Source organism: Mesoplodon bidens (assembly GCF_964165515.1).
Source record: "Mesoplodon bidens genome assembly, chromosome: 2".
NCBI lineage: Eukaryota > Metazoa > Chordata > Mammalia > Artiodactyla > Ziphiidae > Mesoplodon > Mesoplodon bidens.
Window position 1 is genome coordinate 77,872,829 of NC_138177.1, and position 15,763 is coordinate 77,888,591.

Genomic DNA, 15,763 nt, shown 5'->3' on the forward strand with positions numbered 1-15,763 from the left:
AGCCTAAGTGGGTACCTGTATCTCCGCTGCGAAGGCGCCTTTTTTTCCCCCTTTGAGACAGTCGACTCACTTAAGCCAAACCCCAGGTCCGCCACACTCCCGAAAACTGTCCGCTCCCCTAACCGACTGGGGTGAACGGGGCGTGTACGTGTGTGAGAGAGAGGGAACGTCCCCTTGGTACTAGACCTCAAGTGTTGGGCAAAGGCCTGGGGGACAACTATACTATAGAGTTGCTCACTAGGCATCCGACTCCGAGTTAAGGCATCGCGGGTCGCCTGACGGAGTACTTAGAACTGAGTCGACCCTGGCGCCCAAGAGGCTTGCTCCCTTCACCTGAGTTAATTACCCTCCCGGATTTACAACCCGTCGCCACCCACCCACGCATAACACCGGTAAGGTACTCAAAGATTCCAGAAGGTGGGTGAATGGCACTCCCTCCCCCTCTGTACCCCTGGGCCGCACGTCTACTACTGACAAAGCTGAAATTGAGCAAACTAGGTGTTGGAACAACCCTTTTTATTTGAAAAAGTGGGTGGCTCTGAAAAGAGCCTTTGATTTCACAGGTGCCCCTTCGAGTAGGGGGCTTGAGAAGGCTTCCGGAGACCGGCCTCACTTGCCCTTCGCCTTGTGGTGACTCTCCGTCTTCTTGGGGAGCAACACGGCCTGGATGTTCGGCAAAACGCCGCCCTGGGCGATGGTGACTTTGCCCAACAGCTTGTTCAGTTCCTCGTCATTACGAATGGCCAGCTGCAGGTGACGAGGAATGATGCGCGTCTTCTTGTTGTCTCGGGCCGCGTTGCCCGCCAGCTCCAGGATTTCAGCGGTCAGGTACTCGAGGACTGCCGCCATGTACACGGGCGCGCCGGCCCCCACCCGCTCGGCATAGTTGCCTTTGCGCAGCAGGCGGTGCACTCGCCCCACTGGGAACTGCAGACCTGCGCGGGACGACCGCGACTTAGCTTTGGCACGGGTCTTACCTCCTTGTTTGCCACGACCAGACATGACAGCCACTGGTGACACAAACCGCTCTCGCTTGACGGCTAATAAATTCGCTCTCAACAGCGCCGCTTCACCCTTTTATAGGCAGAACGGCGATTGTCTACGGAACAATTTGATTGGCTAAAACACCTCTTTGTCCTGATGGCCAATAGGATAGCTCAACCAGAATCCTCTCATTTACATAACCTCGTCCCCCTCGCAAGAGAGCCACTGAAAACTCGCGAATCGCAACGCGGCGTAATCCGAACCCTAATTTGCGTACAGCCTCTATAAGTACCGAGTCGCTTCCGGTAGCCTCGGTGCCGCTGCTGTGTTTGCGTTCCTGGTGGTCTTTGCAGCTCGTGCTTCCCGTTATGCCTGAGCCGGCAAAATCCGCCCCGGCGTCCAAGAAGGGCTCGAAGAAAGCTGTCACCAAAGCCCAGAAGAAGGACGGCAGGAAGCGCAAGCGCAGCCGCAAGGAGAGCTATTCTATCTACGTGTACAAGGTACTGAAGCAAGTGCACCCGGACACCGGCATCTCGTCCAAGGCCATGGGCATCATGAACTCGTTCGTCAACGACATCTTCGAGCGCATCGCGGGCGAAGCGTCGCGCCTGGCGCATTACAACAAGCGCTCGACCATCACCTCCCGCGAGATCCAGACGGCCGTGCGCCTGCTGCTGCCCGGCGAGCTGGCCAAGCACGCCGTGTCCGAGGGCACCAAGGCGGTCACCAAGTACACCAGCTCCAAGTGAGTCCCTGCCGGGATGCGGCGCTCGCACGAGTCGCCGAGCCGCTTGACTTTCCAAAGGCTCTTTTCAGAGCCACCCACCTTCTCAGTGGAAGAAGCTGTTATCCAATTTATTTTCATTTTCTGTTATGGTTCTTTTCCGTACCACTTACTCCTTTCGTGGTGTAAATTTGCCATTTTCCTTAGGATGAAGGGCAACACCCAAGGTAGGACCAGATTTTGTCTATCGATCAAGAACTAGCTAGAGTAATTGTTCATTCTCATGCAAGTAACTTGCCTTTTCCAGTGAAACGGTTAGCGATGGGTGATGATCAGTGTAAATCTATCTACTCGTTAGCGATGGGTGATGATCAGTGTAAATCTATCTACTCAGGAGAATGGGGTAAAAAGTTAAGCAGTGGTTGCTCTGCAGCAATTAGATTGGGTCAATACTTTGTAAATGCATTTTTCTTGAGCTCAGAAAACCAAATCAATGTTACTGTTAAAAAAAAAAGCAATACTTTGAGACCACGCCCCAGCACGTATAGAAAATCTATACGTCGACTAAAAAAAAAAATCTGCGTTAAGAATCAAGTTTTATTCGGTGACTTGCTGAGGACTAAGCCCAAGAGACAGCCTTTCAGATACCTCTGAGGGTCTGTTCCAAGGCGGTATGGGAGGAACCAGAATATATACCAGTTTTGCAAAAACAAACCAGGTAGTTGAACGTCAAAAGAATTCTAATTAATGAAAAAAAAACTAAAGTTAATGAATTTAGCATTTCTCTATGGGAAGGTGAAAGAGTGGGCTGATTGAATCATTCATTCGGTATGCACCTTAACTGTCTAGGCCCAGTATCCTGTTTTTCTCCATCCTGAATCCCCTCAGGGTGCACAGTTGGGGTAGCTGCAGCGGCTGATGGCTTGATGGCCACAACATCCTTTGATTACTGATATGGCAGGTGACATTTTTCATCCACATTTCATCTAGACAAATTTTAGTCTAGACGTACGTCGTGTCTCACTTTGCTATTCCTTCTGGTTAATATTTGAACAGAGGCCTGAATGAAGAAAGTGAGCCATAGGATATCTTGGAGAAGAGTATTCTAAAAACAAAAAACAGCAAGTGCAAAGGCCCTGAGGCAGGCACAAGTTTGAGGAGTTCAAGGAATAAGCAAGGCCACTGTGGCTAAAGCACAGTGAGCAAAGGAAAGATCTGCAGGGAGATGTGATCAGAAAGGTAGTTGAGAGTCATTATGTATGCCATTGAAGGGCCTCTAGGCCATTGCAAAGATTTTGTCTTTAATTCTAAGTAGGTTAGAGAGCCTTTGGAGAGTTTGATCAGAGTAATGACATTATTCGACTTACGCTAAAGCTCACCCAGGATGCTATGTTGAAAAATAGACTATAGGTGAACAAGAGTAGAGGCAGGGTGAATACAAAAGGGCTACAGTAATAGCTCAGGAGAGAGATGAGTGGTAGCCATGGAGATGGTGAAAAGTAGTCAAGATATATTTTATTTTTTTATTTTTTATTTTTTATTTTTTTTTCTTTTTGCGGTATGCGGGCCTCTCACTGTTGTGGCCTCTCCCGTTGCGGAGCATAGGCTCCGGATGCGCAGGCCCAGCGGCCATGGCTCACGGGCCCAGCCGCTCCGCGGCATATGGGATCCTCCCAGACCGGGGCACAAACCCGTATCCCCTGCATCGGCAGGCGGACTCTCAACCACTGCGCCACCAGGGAGGCCCAAGATATATTTTAAATGAAACATGAATTGTATATAGATTATGACAGAAAGAGAGAAATCAAGGATTAATTGCAGGTTCTTGGACTGAGCACTTGGAAAGAGCTGCAATTTACTGATACGAGAGGCAAGTAGGTTTGGAGGGGGAAAGCCTAGAGTAATGTCTTGGACAAAATTTTGAGACTACTGGTAGCTATCCAGGTGGAAATATCAAATAGGAAATACCAAATTCCCAGGTTGGGAATACGAAATATGAGAACTGGAGTTCAAGGAAGAGAAAGGACAAAGGGGTAGATTCTAAAACCCTGATTCTTGCTCATTTGTAGGTGATCTATCGTTTTTTTTTTTTCTGGATGCTTTTAGAATCGCTATAACATGTCTAGATATGTTTTTTTCGATATCTAGCTTTGGTCTCAGTGTTTCACTAAAATCCCCTATCCAACATCAGTTTCAAGCTCCAACCTTAGAAGGCAGAATAATGAAACGTCTAAATCAATGTTAATTGGGCATCCCTTGGCTATTGCAACCACATAAATCACTGTTACCTCTAATAAGTGTAGCAAAATATGAACAAAGGATATCATTAAGAGTTCTAGTTAATATATAGATGATCACTCTCAAACATACATAAGACTTAAATATAATGGAGTAAAAAAATCTTATATGTTCATATGTTGAAATTCTATCAGTTAACATTATACTGTAAAAATAAAATGGAATAATTAACGTCTATGAAAGTTTTCTGTACTAGCTTTTTAAGTCTGATTACAAGTTTTTTAAATTTTCTCAATTTTTTGTTTTGTAAAATTTAAACCTATAGAAAAGTTGAAAGAAACTGTACAATGACCAGCATTATCTTCATCTAGTTTCACCAATTGTTACTATTTGCTGCATTTGCATTTTCTGAACGATTTGAAAATCAGTTGTAAACATCTTGACATTTTTCCTTACTTAACATTTTTTAAAATTTTTATATAATTTTTGAAGTTTATTTTCTACTTACAGTTATTACAAAGTATTGGCTATATTCACCGTGTTGTACAATACATCCTTGAGCCTATCTTACACCCAGTAGTTTGTACTTCCCACTCCCCCACCCCTAAATTGCCCCTCTCCACTGGTAACCACTAGTTTGTTCTCTGTATCTGTGAGTCTGCTTCTTTTATATTTACTAGTTTGTTGTAATTTTTAGATTCCACATATAAGTGATATTATACACTATCTTTCTCTGATTTATTTCACTTAGCATAATGTCCTCCAAGTCCATCCATGTTCTTGCAAATGGCAAAATTTCATTCTTTTCCCTAAATACTTTACGTCTCTCTTAAAAATAAGGACAGTCTCCTATATAACTACAGTACCATTATTACGCCAAAAATGTAATATTGATTCAGTAATATTAACCAATATGCAATCCATATTCAAATTTCTCCAGTTGTCAAAAAAGTATCCTTTAAAGCAGCGGTCCCCAACCTTTTTGGCACCAGGGACCGGTTTTGTGGAAGACAATTTTACACGACGGGCGTGGAGGGCGGTTTCAGGCGGTAATGCAAGCAATGGGGAGTGGCATTTGAAGCTTCCCTCGCTCACCCGCCGCTCACCTCGTGCTGTGCGGCCCGGTTCCCAACAAGCCGTGGACCCCCACCGGTCCGCTGCCCGGGGGTTGGGGACCCCTGCTATAAAGGTGTTGCATTAATTTCCTATGGCTGCTGTAACAAATAACTATAAACTTGGTGGCTTAAAACACAAATTTATTCTCTTAAAGTTCTGGAGATCAGAAGCACAAATATTAGTTTCACCAGGCGGGTCTCAAAACTGCTCTCTCCAAAGGTTCTAGGGGAGAATCCTTTTCCATGCATTTTCCAGGTTCTAGAGGAGCATTTCTTGGCTCATGGTTCCTGCCTCCATTCTCAAAGTCAGCGTCGTACCATCTTCAAATCTCTCTATGCTTCCATCACCTTCTTCCTCCCTTGGCTTTTTTTTGCCTCTCATGAGGACACTGATGATTACATTTGGGTCCACCCAAATAATCCAGCATAATCTCCCTATCTCAAAATCACACCAGGAAAGTCCCCTTTGACATTTAAGGTAATATTCACAGATTCTAGGGTTTAGATGTGGACGTATTTAGGAGCCCTATTCAGCCTACCCCAGCTGTTGACTACTGTTACAGGTTGAATTGTGTCCCCTCAAAAGATATGTTGAAGTCTAACTCCCCAGTGCCTTAGAATGTGGCCTTATTTGAAAATAGGGTCTTTGTAGATGTAATCAAGTTAAAATAAGGTCATTAGGGTGGGCTCTAATCCAGTATGACAGGTGTCCTTATAACAAAATGTAGAAATGCACAGGAAAAAACTGAGACAAATGTCAGGGTTTGTTGTAAACCAAATAATACCTGGGGCTACCAGAAGCTGAAAGACAAGGAAGGATCCTGGCCAAGAAGAACCTTCAGAGGGACAGGGGCCTGCCAACACATTGACTTTAGACTTCTAGCCTCCAGAAATGATGACAGAATAAATTTCCGTTGTTTTAAGCCACTCAGTTTGTGGGAATTTGTTATGGCAGCCCTAAGAAACTAATGCAAACTAAAAATTTTAATAATAGAATTATTTAATTTTTAAATAAAATTTCAGACTTTTAAAAATCCTAGACTGTCCTTCATTTTAATGGTAATATTAATCTTTGGCCCTGGTCAAATATTGATTTTAAAACGTGGACATTTAGTCCAAATGTATAGTTGGAGCAGCTCTATTTTTCCTTATCTACCCTATTTGGCCTCTTTGAGACCTTCCAAGATAAAAGGTCTATCATCTTTCCTTTTATTCTGGGAAATTATTTCTCAAATATTTCAAGATCCAAGTAGGGCTCTGTAGGGCTCTGAGGCTGGCTGAACTCCATGAGTGGCTCAGCTTTCCAATTCTTCCTCTCAGCAGTTGCCCTCCTGTGGTCTACAATCATTCTTGCCTTCACACCCACATAACACTACATTCTGCTGCAGCCTCTTGAAAACAAAGAAGATTCTTTACCAAAAGATAAGAGCAATCTACATTCCCAGTAGTTCAATTTCTGAAATGTTTGTGCTGATTAGATTGGTCTAGATTCCTGAGCTAATCAGTGTGGGAAGTGGTTGGGACTACATTTAAACCAATCATGCCAATCATGCTAAGAACTGTAGATAAGATCTGTTTTCTGGGAAACATGTGGCAATGGTTCTCAAACTTGACTGCTCATTAGAGTCACCTGGGGAACTTTTTTTTAAAATTCCAAGTGATGACTGTGTCTCAAATCACTTAAATCAGAGTTTCTGGGGATGGCACCCAGACATCAGTATTTCTAAAAGTTCTCCAGGTACCTGTGGGCAGTCACGTTTGAGCTCCACCTACATAAGGGATTAGGTGAGCTCCTTAATGAAAATCAGCATAACATTAGAAAAACAGAATAAGAAAAATGCTACATAGTCAATAACATATATTATAGGGCTATCAACTACTAAGTTATACTACATAAACATACGAAATCAAATCTCAAAGAATACATTAAGGAAACATATAAGGAGAAATAAAGTCTAGAAGAATAAGGTGATAGCCTTCATCCCCACTGCTGTGTTTAGAGTGTGGACAAAGAATGTCGCCTGCCATTTCAGTAAGCAAAAGATGTTGTGGCCAAAAAGCCCTCAGCCACTGCAGCCACCCCGACGGTGCACCCTGAGGATATTCAGGATGGAGAAAAACAAGATAATGGCCCTATATAGTTAAGGTGCATATCAAAGAAATGGTTTCAATAAGCCCAAACTCTTGTGTCTTCCCATACCTAGGAAAGCACTAAAATCATTAACTTAGGATGTCTGTTTTTGTGATTAGCAGTAATCTTTTGATGTTCAACTATATGTTTGGTTATTTTTTTCAACAAAAACTCCTATGTATCCTGGCTCCTCCCTTACCTCTTTGGAACAGTCCCTTGGATCTGAGAGGCTGTATCCCAGGCTTAAGTCCTCAGCTAAGTCCACCGAATAAAACATACTTCTCAATTTTTAGGTTGTGCACTTTTTTTAAAAAGCAGGTTCATGTTCTCTTCGCTGAGCCCTAGATGCATCTCTCACACTGCCAACTCCATTTATCGAGTTGAATGTTGAATGTCAACTCCATATATTGAAGGTTCTCAATCTTAAATCAGAATTCTGGATCTCCCTTCAATGCCCCAATCTATCCCTCCTCCCAGTATTCAATCCTAATCAACAGCACCACTGTTTACGCAGTTGCTCAGGCTAAAAACCTAGGGGTTTTGCTCCTATTCACAGTACCACCTCCAAAATATAATTCTAATCGCAACATTTCTCACCATCTCCATTATTATCACTGTTCTCCAATCCAGCATGTCTAGACTACCCAGTGGTTCTCACACTTTAGCATGCATCAGAATCACCCAGAGGGCTCGTTAACACGAATTATTAGGGTCTGAAAATTCCACCTTTAATAAATTCTCAGGTAATGCTAATACTACTGGTCTGGAAAAGAGACTTTAATTGAGTCACTGCTCTAGCCTGTAACACTGTAATAGCCCTTTTCATTGGTTCCCTTGCTTCTACTATGGACAATCTAGGATCTTTGATTCACCGTAGCAACCAGAGTGATCTACTTTAAGGTTAATGAGGTCCTGTTATTCATGTCCCTACAGAAAGCAATCCAAGGGTTCCCAAAGCACCGACACTAATCTCTGAAGCCAGTCTCCTTTGCATTCCTAGCTATATTGGGGCTTTCTGCTCCTCGAAATTTCAAATATTTTCTTGCTTCGGAAATTATGCATATCTTATTTCCATTGTATGGACATGTCTTTTAAATTGGGCAAGCTTTTCTAAGAAGTAATTCTCTGGGGAGAACACTATCACCGAGTATTAGGCAAGTTTTATGTGATTTGACCTAAGATGAGGCAGACAGAAGCCACCAGAATAGTTAATTCCTAGGTATCAAGACCAAGCTCCAATTTCCCTATTGGGGAATTTACACATAAACTGGGTACGCAGGTGCTTGTGAATGCAAGATACACAAACGCAAGGAATTTGTTAGTAGTAAGTGAAGGTTGAGTTATCCCTTTTTTGTAAACAACACCGAGCACCACACAACACAAAAAATTAATTACCACCACTGTTTTACCACTTGGGAACACCATTGGTCGCACCTTTGATATTCGAACTTTACCTTGCATACATAAGTTCATAAAAAGCAACATCACTGAAACAGCGTTTCAAGAGTTGACAAAACGCAGCACATCTATACCCCATTAGGTCCTCCCAAACTAGGTAAGAATACTCTGTCACTTATCTGGAAGAAATGGCTGTGTTCGTACTTAACAACTGTGAATGCTCTTAACGTTAACTAGGTGAGGAAACCAAAAAGCAAAGTAGGACTACAAAAAACCCGTGTAAAACAACATGACAGCTTCTTCCACTGAGAAGGTGGGTGGCTCTGAAAAGAGCCTTTGGAAAGTCAAGCGGCTCGGCGACTCGTGCGAGCGCCGCATCCCGGCAGGGACTCACTTGGAGCTGGTGTACTTGGTGACCGCCTTGGTGCCCTCGGACACGGCGTGCTTGGCCAGCTCGCCGGGCAGCAGCAGGCGCACGGCCGTCTGGATCTCGCGGGAGGTGATGGTCGAGCGCTTGTTGTAATGCGCCAGGCGCGACGCTTCGCCCGCGATGCGCTCGAAGATGTCGTTGACGAACGAGTTCATGATGCCCATGGCCTTGGACGAGATGCCGGTGTCCGGGTGCACTTGCTTCAGTACCTTGTACACGTAGATAGAATAGCTCTCCTTGCGGCTGCGCTTGCGCTTCCTGCCGTCCTTCTTCTGGGCTTTGGTGACAGCTTTCTTCGAGCCCTTCTTGGACGCCGGGGCGGATTTTGCCGGCTCAGGCATAACGGGAAGCACGAGCTGCAAAGACCACCAGGAACGCAAACACAGCAGCGGCACCGAGGCTACCGGAAGCGACTCGGTACTTATAGAGGCTGTACGCAAATTAGGGTTCGGATTACGCCGCGTTGCGATTCGCGAGTTTTCAGTGGCTCTCTTGCGAGGGGGACGAGGTTATGTAAATGAGAGGATTCTGGTTGAGCTATCCTATTGGCCATCAGGACAAAGAGGTGTTTTAGCCAATCAAATTGTTCCGTAGACAATCGCCGTTCTGCCTATAAAAGGGTGAAGCGGCGCTGTTGAGAGCGAATTTATTAGCCGTCAAGCGAGAGCGGTTTGTGTCACCAGTGGCTGTCATGTCTGGTCGTGGCAAACAAGGAGGTAAGACCCGTGCCAAAGCTAAGTCGCGGTCGTCCCGCGCAGGTCTGCAGTTCCCAGTGGGGCGAGTGCACCGCCTGCTGCGCAAAGGCAACTATGCCGAGCGGGTGGGGGCCGGCGCGCCCGTGTACATGGCGGCAGTCCTCGAGTACCTGACCGCTGAAATCCTGGAGCTGGCGGGCAACGCGGCCCGAGACAACAAGAAGACGCGCATCATTCCTCGTCACCTGCAGCTGGCCATTCGTAATGACGAGGAACTGAACAAGCTGTTGGGCAAAGTCACCATCGCCCAGGGCGGCGTTTTGCCGAACATCCAGGCCGTGTTGCTCCCCAAGAAGACGGAGAGTCACCACAAGGCGAAGGGCAAGTGAGGCCGGTCTCCGGAAGCCTTCTCAAGCCCCCTACTCGAAGGGGCACCTGTGAAATCAAAGGCTCTTTTCAGAGCCACCCACTTTTTCAAATAAAAAGGGTTGTTCCAACACCTAGTTTGCTCAATTTCAGCTTTGTCAGTAGTAGACGTGCGGCCCAGGGGTACAGAGGGGGAGGGAGTGCCATTCACCCACCTTCTGGAATCTTTGAGTACCTTACCGGTGTTATGCGTGGGTGGGTGGCGACGGGTTGTAAATCCGGGAGGGTAATTAACTCAGGTGAAGGGAGCAAGCCTCTTGGGCGCCAGGGTCGACTCAGTTCTAAGTACTCCGTCAGGCGACCCGCGATGCCTTAACTCGGAGTCGGATGCCTAGTGAGCAACTCTATAGTATAGTTGTCCCCCAGGCCTTTGCCCAACACTTGAGGTCTAGTACCAAGGGGACGTTCCCTCTCTCTCACACACGTACACGCCCCGTTCACCCCAGTCGGTTAGGGGAGCGGACAGTTTTCGGGAGTGTGGCGGACCTGGGGTTTGGCTTAAGTGAGTCGACTGTCTCAAAGGGGGAAAAAAAGGCGCCTTCGCAGCGGAGATACAGGTACCCACTTAGGCTTTCGGAGGCGGAATCTTGCGCCCGGAGGGGTGCGCAGATAACTTTCCGATCCGAAGAGCACCGAAAGGCAGAAACAAAACAAAACAAAAAACCCCACAACGATCCGTCATGCCAACTAAGCTAGGGGGCTCTGAGAAGGCAACAAGGCGTTCCGGGGGCGGCGGGGCCAAACAGAAGGTTGAGGTTCAATTCGGGAGCTAGAAAGCGTAGAAAGAGGGTTTCGCGGGTAGCGCGTTCCAAGGGAGCGAAGGGTTGAGGAGGAACATTCTGACACAGTTACGCTCAAAACTGACTCTCACCCTGAAAGAAAGGAAAAGCAAGGCAGGGAAAACCGTTGGCAAACCGGAAAGTAGAAAGGGAGGCGGGTGGGCGGGGGTAGGGGGGATTCCGCCCAAGCCAATCAGTGGCGCTAGGGCCGATGACGTCACAGCCAATGGACAGCCAGCGCGGGACTTTCAATTATTGTCCCGCCCAATCGGGAAAAAGACTGTGCCTATAAAGACCGCTGCGGCGGGCTGGATCCCGGTTCCTCTCCTTGCGCATCGCTGCGCCGGTGAGCTCGTGTGTCGGTTCGCTATGGCCCGTACAAAGCAGACTGCCCGCAAGTCGACTGGTGGCAAGGCCCCGCGAAAGCAGCTGGCCACCAAGGCGGCCCGCAAGAGCGCGCCGGCCACCGGCGGCGTCAAGAAGCCGCACCGCTACCGGCCGGGCACCGTGGCCCTGCGGGAGATCCGGCGCTACCAGAAGTCGACCGAGCTGCTGATCCGCAAGCTGCCCTTCCAGCGGCTGGTGCGCGAGATCGCGCAGGACTTCAAGACTGACCTGCGCTTCCAGAGCTCGGCCGTGATGGCGCTGCAGGAGGCGAGCGAGGCCTATCTGGTGGGGCTGTTTGAAGACACGAACCTGTGCGCTATCCACGCCAAGCGCGTGACTATCATGCCCAAAGACATCCAGCTGGCCCGCCGCATCCGCGGGGAGCGGGCTTAAGAAGTGTGCGCTCGGCTCGAGGTTCCATCATATCCAAAGGCTCTTTTCAGAGCCACCCACAACTGCACTTGGAAGAAGCTGTGCCACTTGTCCGTGCTCTCCCGGCGGACCCTCGCATGCCCCGGGAGGAGAGGCCGTTAGAGCGGGCAGAGCATTGGGCTCCGACAGATAGGCTAAAGAAAGGCCAGGTATCCGGCCTGGTCCCCTGCTTACTGGCCGCCTTCCGGGGTGTCAGGATCTTTGAGTTTGGTCAGTCGGCTTCTCTGGACTGGCGAGGTTGCCGCTGCGTTCTTGGGCGCGGACGGGGCGCCCAGTTTCGCTTCTTGGAGGCAGCCACGGGTCCTCCCGTAGGGTCGGGCTCTTCTAGGGCGTCTTCGTACTCGACCTTGGCCCAGAACTGTAATCTGTTCCGGGAGGGGGGGGGAGTGGGGGGGGTAGGTTAGACCAGGCGGAGTCACTAGGGGACGCTCAGGATTCGCGGGCTTGAGCGCGCGGGCGCTGGCCTTCAGGCAGCTGAGAGCCGCGCGCAGGTCTGACCTCCTCACTCGCGCCGGAAAGGGCCCCGCCCCGCGTGGCTCTCCGGCTCCGGAGGGAAATCGCCACGTCGGTCGTTCCCGCCCCCTTTCTGCCGGGGAAAGTGTGGTATTTCTGGGGTTCAAGTGTCGGTAATTTGGGGCCTCACTCCCACCCTCTGCTTCTAATCAAAACCCGGGGGTTGGATGGAAGGGTGTTTGTACAGATCCTAAGGCCACTTTGGTGAGCTGGGCGTTAAACATATTGCTTCTTTCCTGCCGAGTTTACAGTGAGACTCACTCTACTCCGCGAAGTAATCTCTAAAAGCTTCAACCTGTGTTTGGATTCTCTGCCCAGATTTGGTAGTGTCTCTACATATTTTATTCAGCCATGTGGGAAATCGGCCCTCAGGTTTTGGATTACTCAGCGAAAGAACAGAAGTGGGGCTCTGAGTTCAAGTTTGGAAGAGATCAAACAGGCAGAACATGGTCCTCCTTTGGGGAGAGGAAGTTACCCACTGTTAGGAAACAGTGAGAATGGAGGCCTTAGAAATGATTCTTGTACCATTTGGGAGGTGGAAGTGCAAGGCCTCTAGTGGGCAGTGGCGTGGGGCAAGGTCTTGTAGAGCCCATCTCCACAGAGCTCAGATACAAAGGCTGTACAGGTCTTAGGTGACACCTCTTCTTAACCTTCTCAGTCACTTATTTGAACTTGGAAAAGGCCAAGACTTATGTTTTCTGCTTTGTCTCAGCACAGTGCCAGGTTAAAAGCATTCATTATAGAGATCAGTGAGAATTCACAGAAAGGAGAGGGAAGAGGAAGGATATTTATTTTTGTTTGTTTGGTTTTTAAGCTTTAGTTATGTCTTTTGAGATGTGTCAGAAAAGGGGGGAGCAGTGTAGGGACTGCGGCCCCTCCTGCTACAGGTTGCAGTGTTCCAGGGTCACAGCAATTTCCAGAGCATGCCTCTGGGTCTCTGCCTAGACCCTTATTACCTGCTTAGGCCCCCAATGCAGGGTGGATCCAGGGCCTGGGTCTGTACTCTGAGTTAAGTAGTGAATTCAAGGGGTGTTTGGGGCACCAACTTTGCACCCGTCATCTCATCCATCCTCATGGTAAAACTTTCAGGGACATACAGACATAGGGCGCTCTGAGGTACAGCTTGAGGTTCTCTGGTGAGTGGCTTGTCTAGCATCTCAGGTTCAGGAGCAGCCGAGCAGACCCTGGAAACTGCAATTTCGTGTCAGGTGTCACTGCTCCACATACTCTGCCTGCCTCTGAGATCACATTGCTTTATTTTACCAGTCTGGGCACCCTTAACATCCAGGAAGTCTTTCTGTATGAATCTCAAGGGAAGTTTAGTGGCATTTTTGATATCCAGTCAGGAATAGCATAAAATTTTGTGTTCCTGTCACTGTAGAGGCCTACCCTCACAGCAAGCTTTCAAATCTATTTGTTTGAGAGACCAGCATAAAAGAAGTTCATCAATGCAAGAGAACAATTTAAAATGTAAGTCTTAACATTTAATCATTTCTGTACTTAAATCATTCTCTACTCTCAGATTGAGAGTTAAAGGAAAATTAAGGGCAAGGTAAATAAATGCTTTTCCTTTAGTGATTAGGTTCTATGTGGTTAGATTGGTTTCAGGGAAAGTCTGCCCCAAACCTGGGATTTTTAGGAATAGAAAACAGTATTTGTTCAGGTTTAAGTCTGCCTTAGTGAGGGTAGTGGGGGACAGGTGCACGGGTGTGTGCAGAGAGGAACTACATGCCCTGTTGATTCTACCTTTGCTTCCTTGGAAGAGCACTTGGCCTTCGGGTTTATACCCTCTCCTGATCATCCTTCTCCTTCTCCAGGTCCTCATCTCAGCCTTCTCATGTTCTCTTTCTCTTCCAGGCCGCATCAATATTTCTGGTTGTTTCACCCATGCTGACCTTGGCTGTTTTTTTTTTTTTTTTCTTCTCTCCTTGAAACTAAAGTGAGATCACAGCTTCCCTGCTTTCCATATCTCTGCTCTCTGCCAAGTGCTCCCAAACTGGTATCTTCTGAGAACCCTGTCCTGAGCTCTACACCAATATTTCTAACTGCCTGATGGCCAGGTCCTTCTGGATGGATAATAGGCACTTCAAACTCAGCTTCTTTCCAAAACTGCATCATCTTGCTTCCCAAAGCTATTTTTTCCCTCCTATATTCCCCATCTTACTGAAAGGCACCTTCACTCCCTCTCCCCCATCTGTTCAGGTCAGCAGTTCCTTTTTTTTTTCTCATTTGTCCAAATTTCATGGGTCAGCAAGTATTATCAAATCCTCTATCTGACTTTCAAGTCTATTACCCTCTCTTCATCCATCTATGGTCCCTGTCTTAACTGACACCCTCACCAGCTCTGTTCTAGAGGATTAAATGTTCAGACTTGACTCTGCTTTGCTACTAAGCACCCACTCTGTGTGAGAGCTGTCTTTTTTAAAATGCATTTTTTTTGAGACTGCCACTTTCATTCTTAAAAATTTTCTGCCTCCCTCTCTATTCCCTTCAGAATAAAGTTCACCTCCCTTTGCATGGCAGTCAGAGCAGTGCAGGTTAATAACTGATAGGGACTCTGGAGTTAGACAAACCTGAGTTTGAATCCTGGTCTCGCCCATATAACAGGTATCTGACTTCAGCAAGTAAATCTCTGTAAGCCTCATTTTCCCATTTGTAAAATGGGGACAACAGTATCTTGCTAATAATGTTGTTGGAAATATTAAAAGTGACAGTTCCTATAAAGTAGCTAGCACAGTGTCTGGTCCAGAATAAGTATTCAATTACTTTTAGTTACTCTATTAATAGTTATTAAATTTAAAAATCCCAATAAAAATTATTTTAATACACATCTAGTTCCTGGTATTTCCCAGAGCCTCCCCAGGTTTCAGGTGCCCTGCCAACTGAACAGAAGGTTCTAGCCCCTCAGAACATCTGCAATCCCCAAGAATACAATGTCTTCACACACTCCATTTCTTCTCTCCGGAATGTCTTCCCCTTTTTTGGTAACGCTGAGAATCCCTGCTTATCCTTTCTTCCCTTTCTCCTCTTTGCTTTTATCTCTTTAGGCCCTCCTCCTTGCTTCTCCCTCATCCTATCCTAACACCCCTTCCTATTCCCTACCCTTGGCATTAGGCTGGCATCATTCCTCAGGGTGAGGACTGGTCCTTGTTCATCTCTGTGGCACCAGCACCCAAGCAGTGCCTGGAACACCATAGGTGGTCAAGAAATGCTTGATGAGGGACCAATTCTCCTGGTCTTCAACTCTTTGTCTTATATGAGGGAGCTGAGCAGAAGATGCTCCCAGTTCTTGGAGTACTTGAAGTTACAGCTCAAGAGCTGGCCTGGACTGGATATCTGGGAAGAACTTCTGAAGTCCTTGGTTGGGGGGGGGGGTTGTCCCAGAACATGGGAGCAGGAAACTGTCTGTGGGCAGGATGCCTGGAAAGCCCAGGTACCCCTTGCCCATGAATGGCCACAGTCCCAGACAGCCTGCTCCTGGTGACAGGAACTGAGAGAAGAGTTCACTGAG

General features: G+C 47.3%; 3 protein-coding genes and 2 pseudogenes across 5 annotated transcripts; 3 read left to right on the forward strand and 2 right to left on the reverse strand.

Annotated features, from left to right (window-relative positions):
* Positions 1-146: 146 nt before the first annotated feature.
* LOC308610895 (histone H2A.J-like) lies at positions 147-1,019 on the reverse strand (annotated as a pseudogene). The gene has a single exon. The product of its transcript is annotated as a histone H2A.J-like (transcript).
* A 333-nt stretch (positions 1,020-1,352) lies between these two features.
* On the forward strand, positions 1,353-4,188 carry LOC308610917 (histone H2B type 2-E-like; the record flags this gene model as incomplete). The annotated part of the gene is made up of 1 exon (XM_081223625.1): positions 1,353-4,188. The coding sequence occupies one exon, from the start codon at positions 1,353-1,355 to the stop codon at positions 1,731-1,733; it is 381 nt and encodes a 126-aa protein (XP_081079751.1). The 3' UTR covers positions 1,734-4,188.
* Positions 4,189-8,397: 4,209 nt separating this feature from the next.
* Positions 8,398-9,371, reverse strand: LOC308612300 (histone H2B type 2-E-like). The gene has a single exon (XM_081224689.1). The coding sequence runs from the start codon at positions 9,359-9,361 to the stop codon at positions 8,981-8,983; it is 381 nt and encodes a 126-aa protein (XP_081080815.1). The 5' UTR covers positions 9,362-9,371; the 3' UTR covers positions 8,398-8,980.
* A 332-nt stretch (positions 9,372-9,703) lies between these two features.
* LOC308612298 (histone H2A.J-like) lies at positions 9,704-10,557 on the forward strand (annotated as a pseudogene). The gene has a single exon. The product of its transcript is annotated as a histone H2A.J-like (transcript).
* Positions 10,558-11,272: 715 nt separating this feature from the next.
* On the forward strand, positions 11,273-12,182 carry LOC308612299 (histone H3.2). The gene has a single exon (XM_081224688.1). The coding sequence runs from the start codon at positions 11,290-11,292 to the stop codon at positions 11,698-11,700; it is 411 nt and encodes a 136-aa protein (XP_081080814.1). The 5' UTR covers positions 11,273-11,289; the 3' UTR covers positions 11,701-12,182.
* Positions 12,183-15,763: the final 3,581 nt, after the last annotated feature.

Bases quoted from the DNA above. Each gene is read 5' to 3' on its own strand.
- LOC308612299 (XM_081224688.1), top strand. From the start codon at position 11,290: ATGGCCCGTACAAAGCAGACTGCCCGCAAGTCGACTGGTGGCAAGGCC.
- LOC308612300 (XM_081224689.1), bottom strand. From the start codon at position 9,361: ATGCCTGAGCCGGCAAAATCCGCCCCGGCGTCCAAGAAGGGCTCGAAG.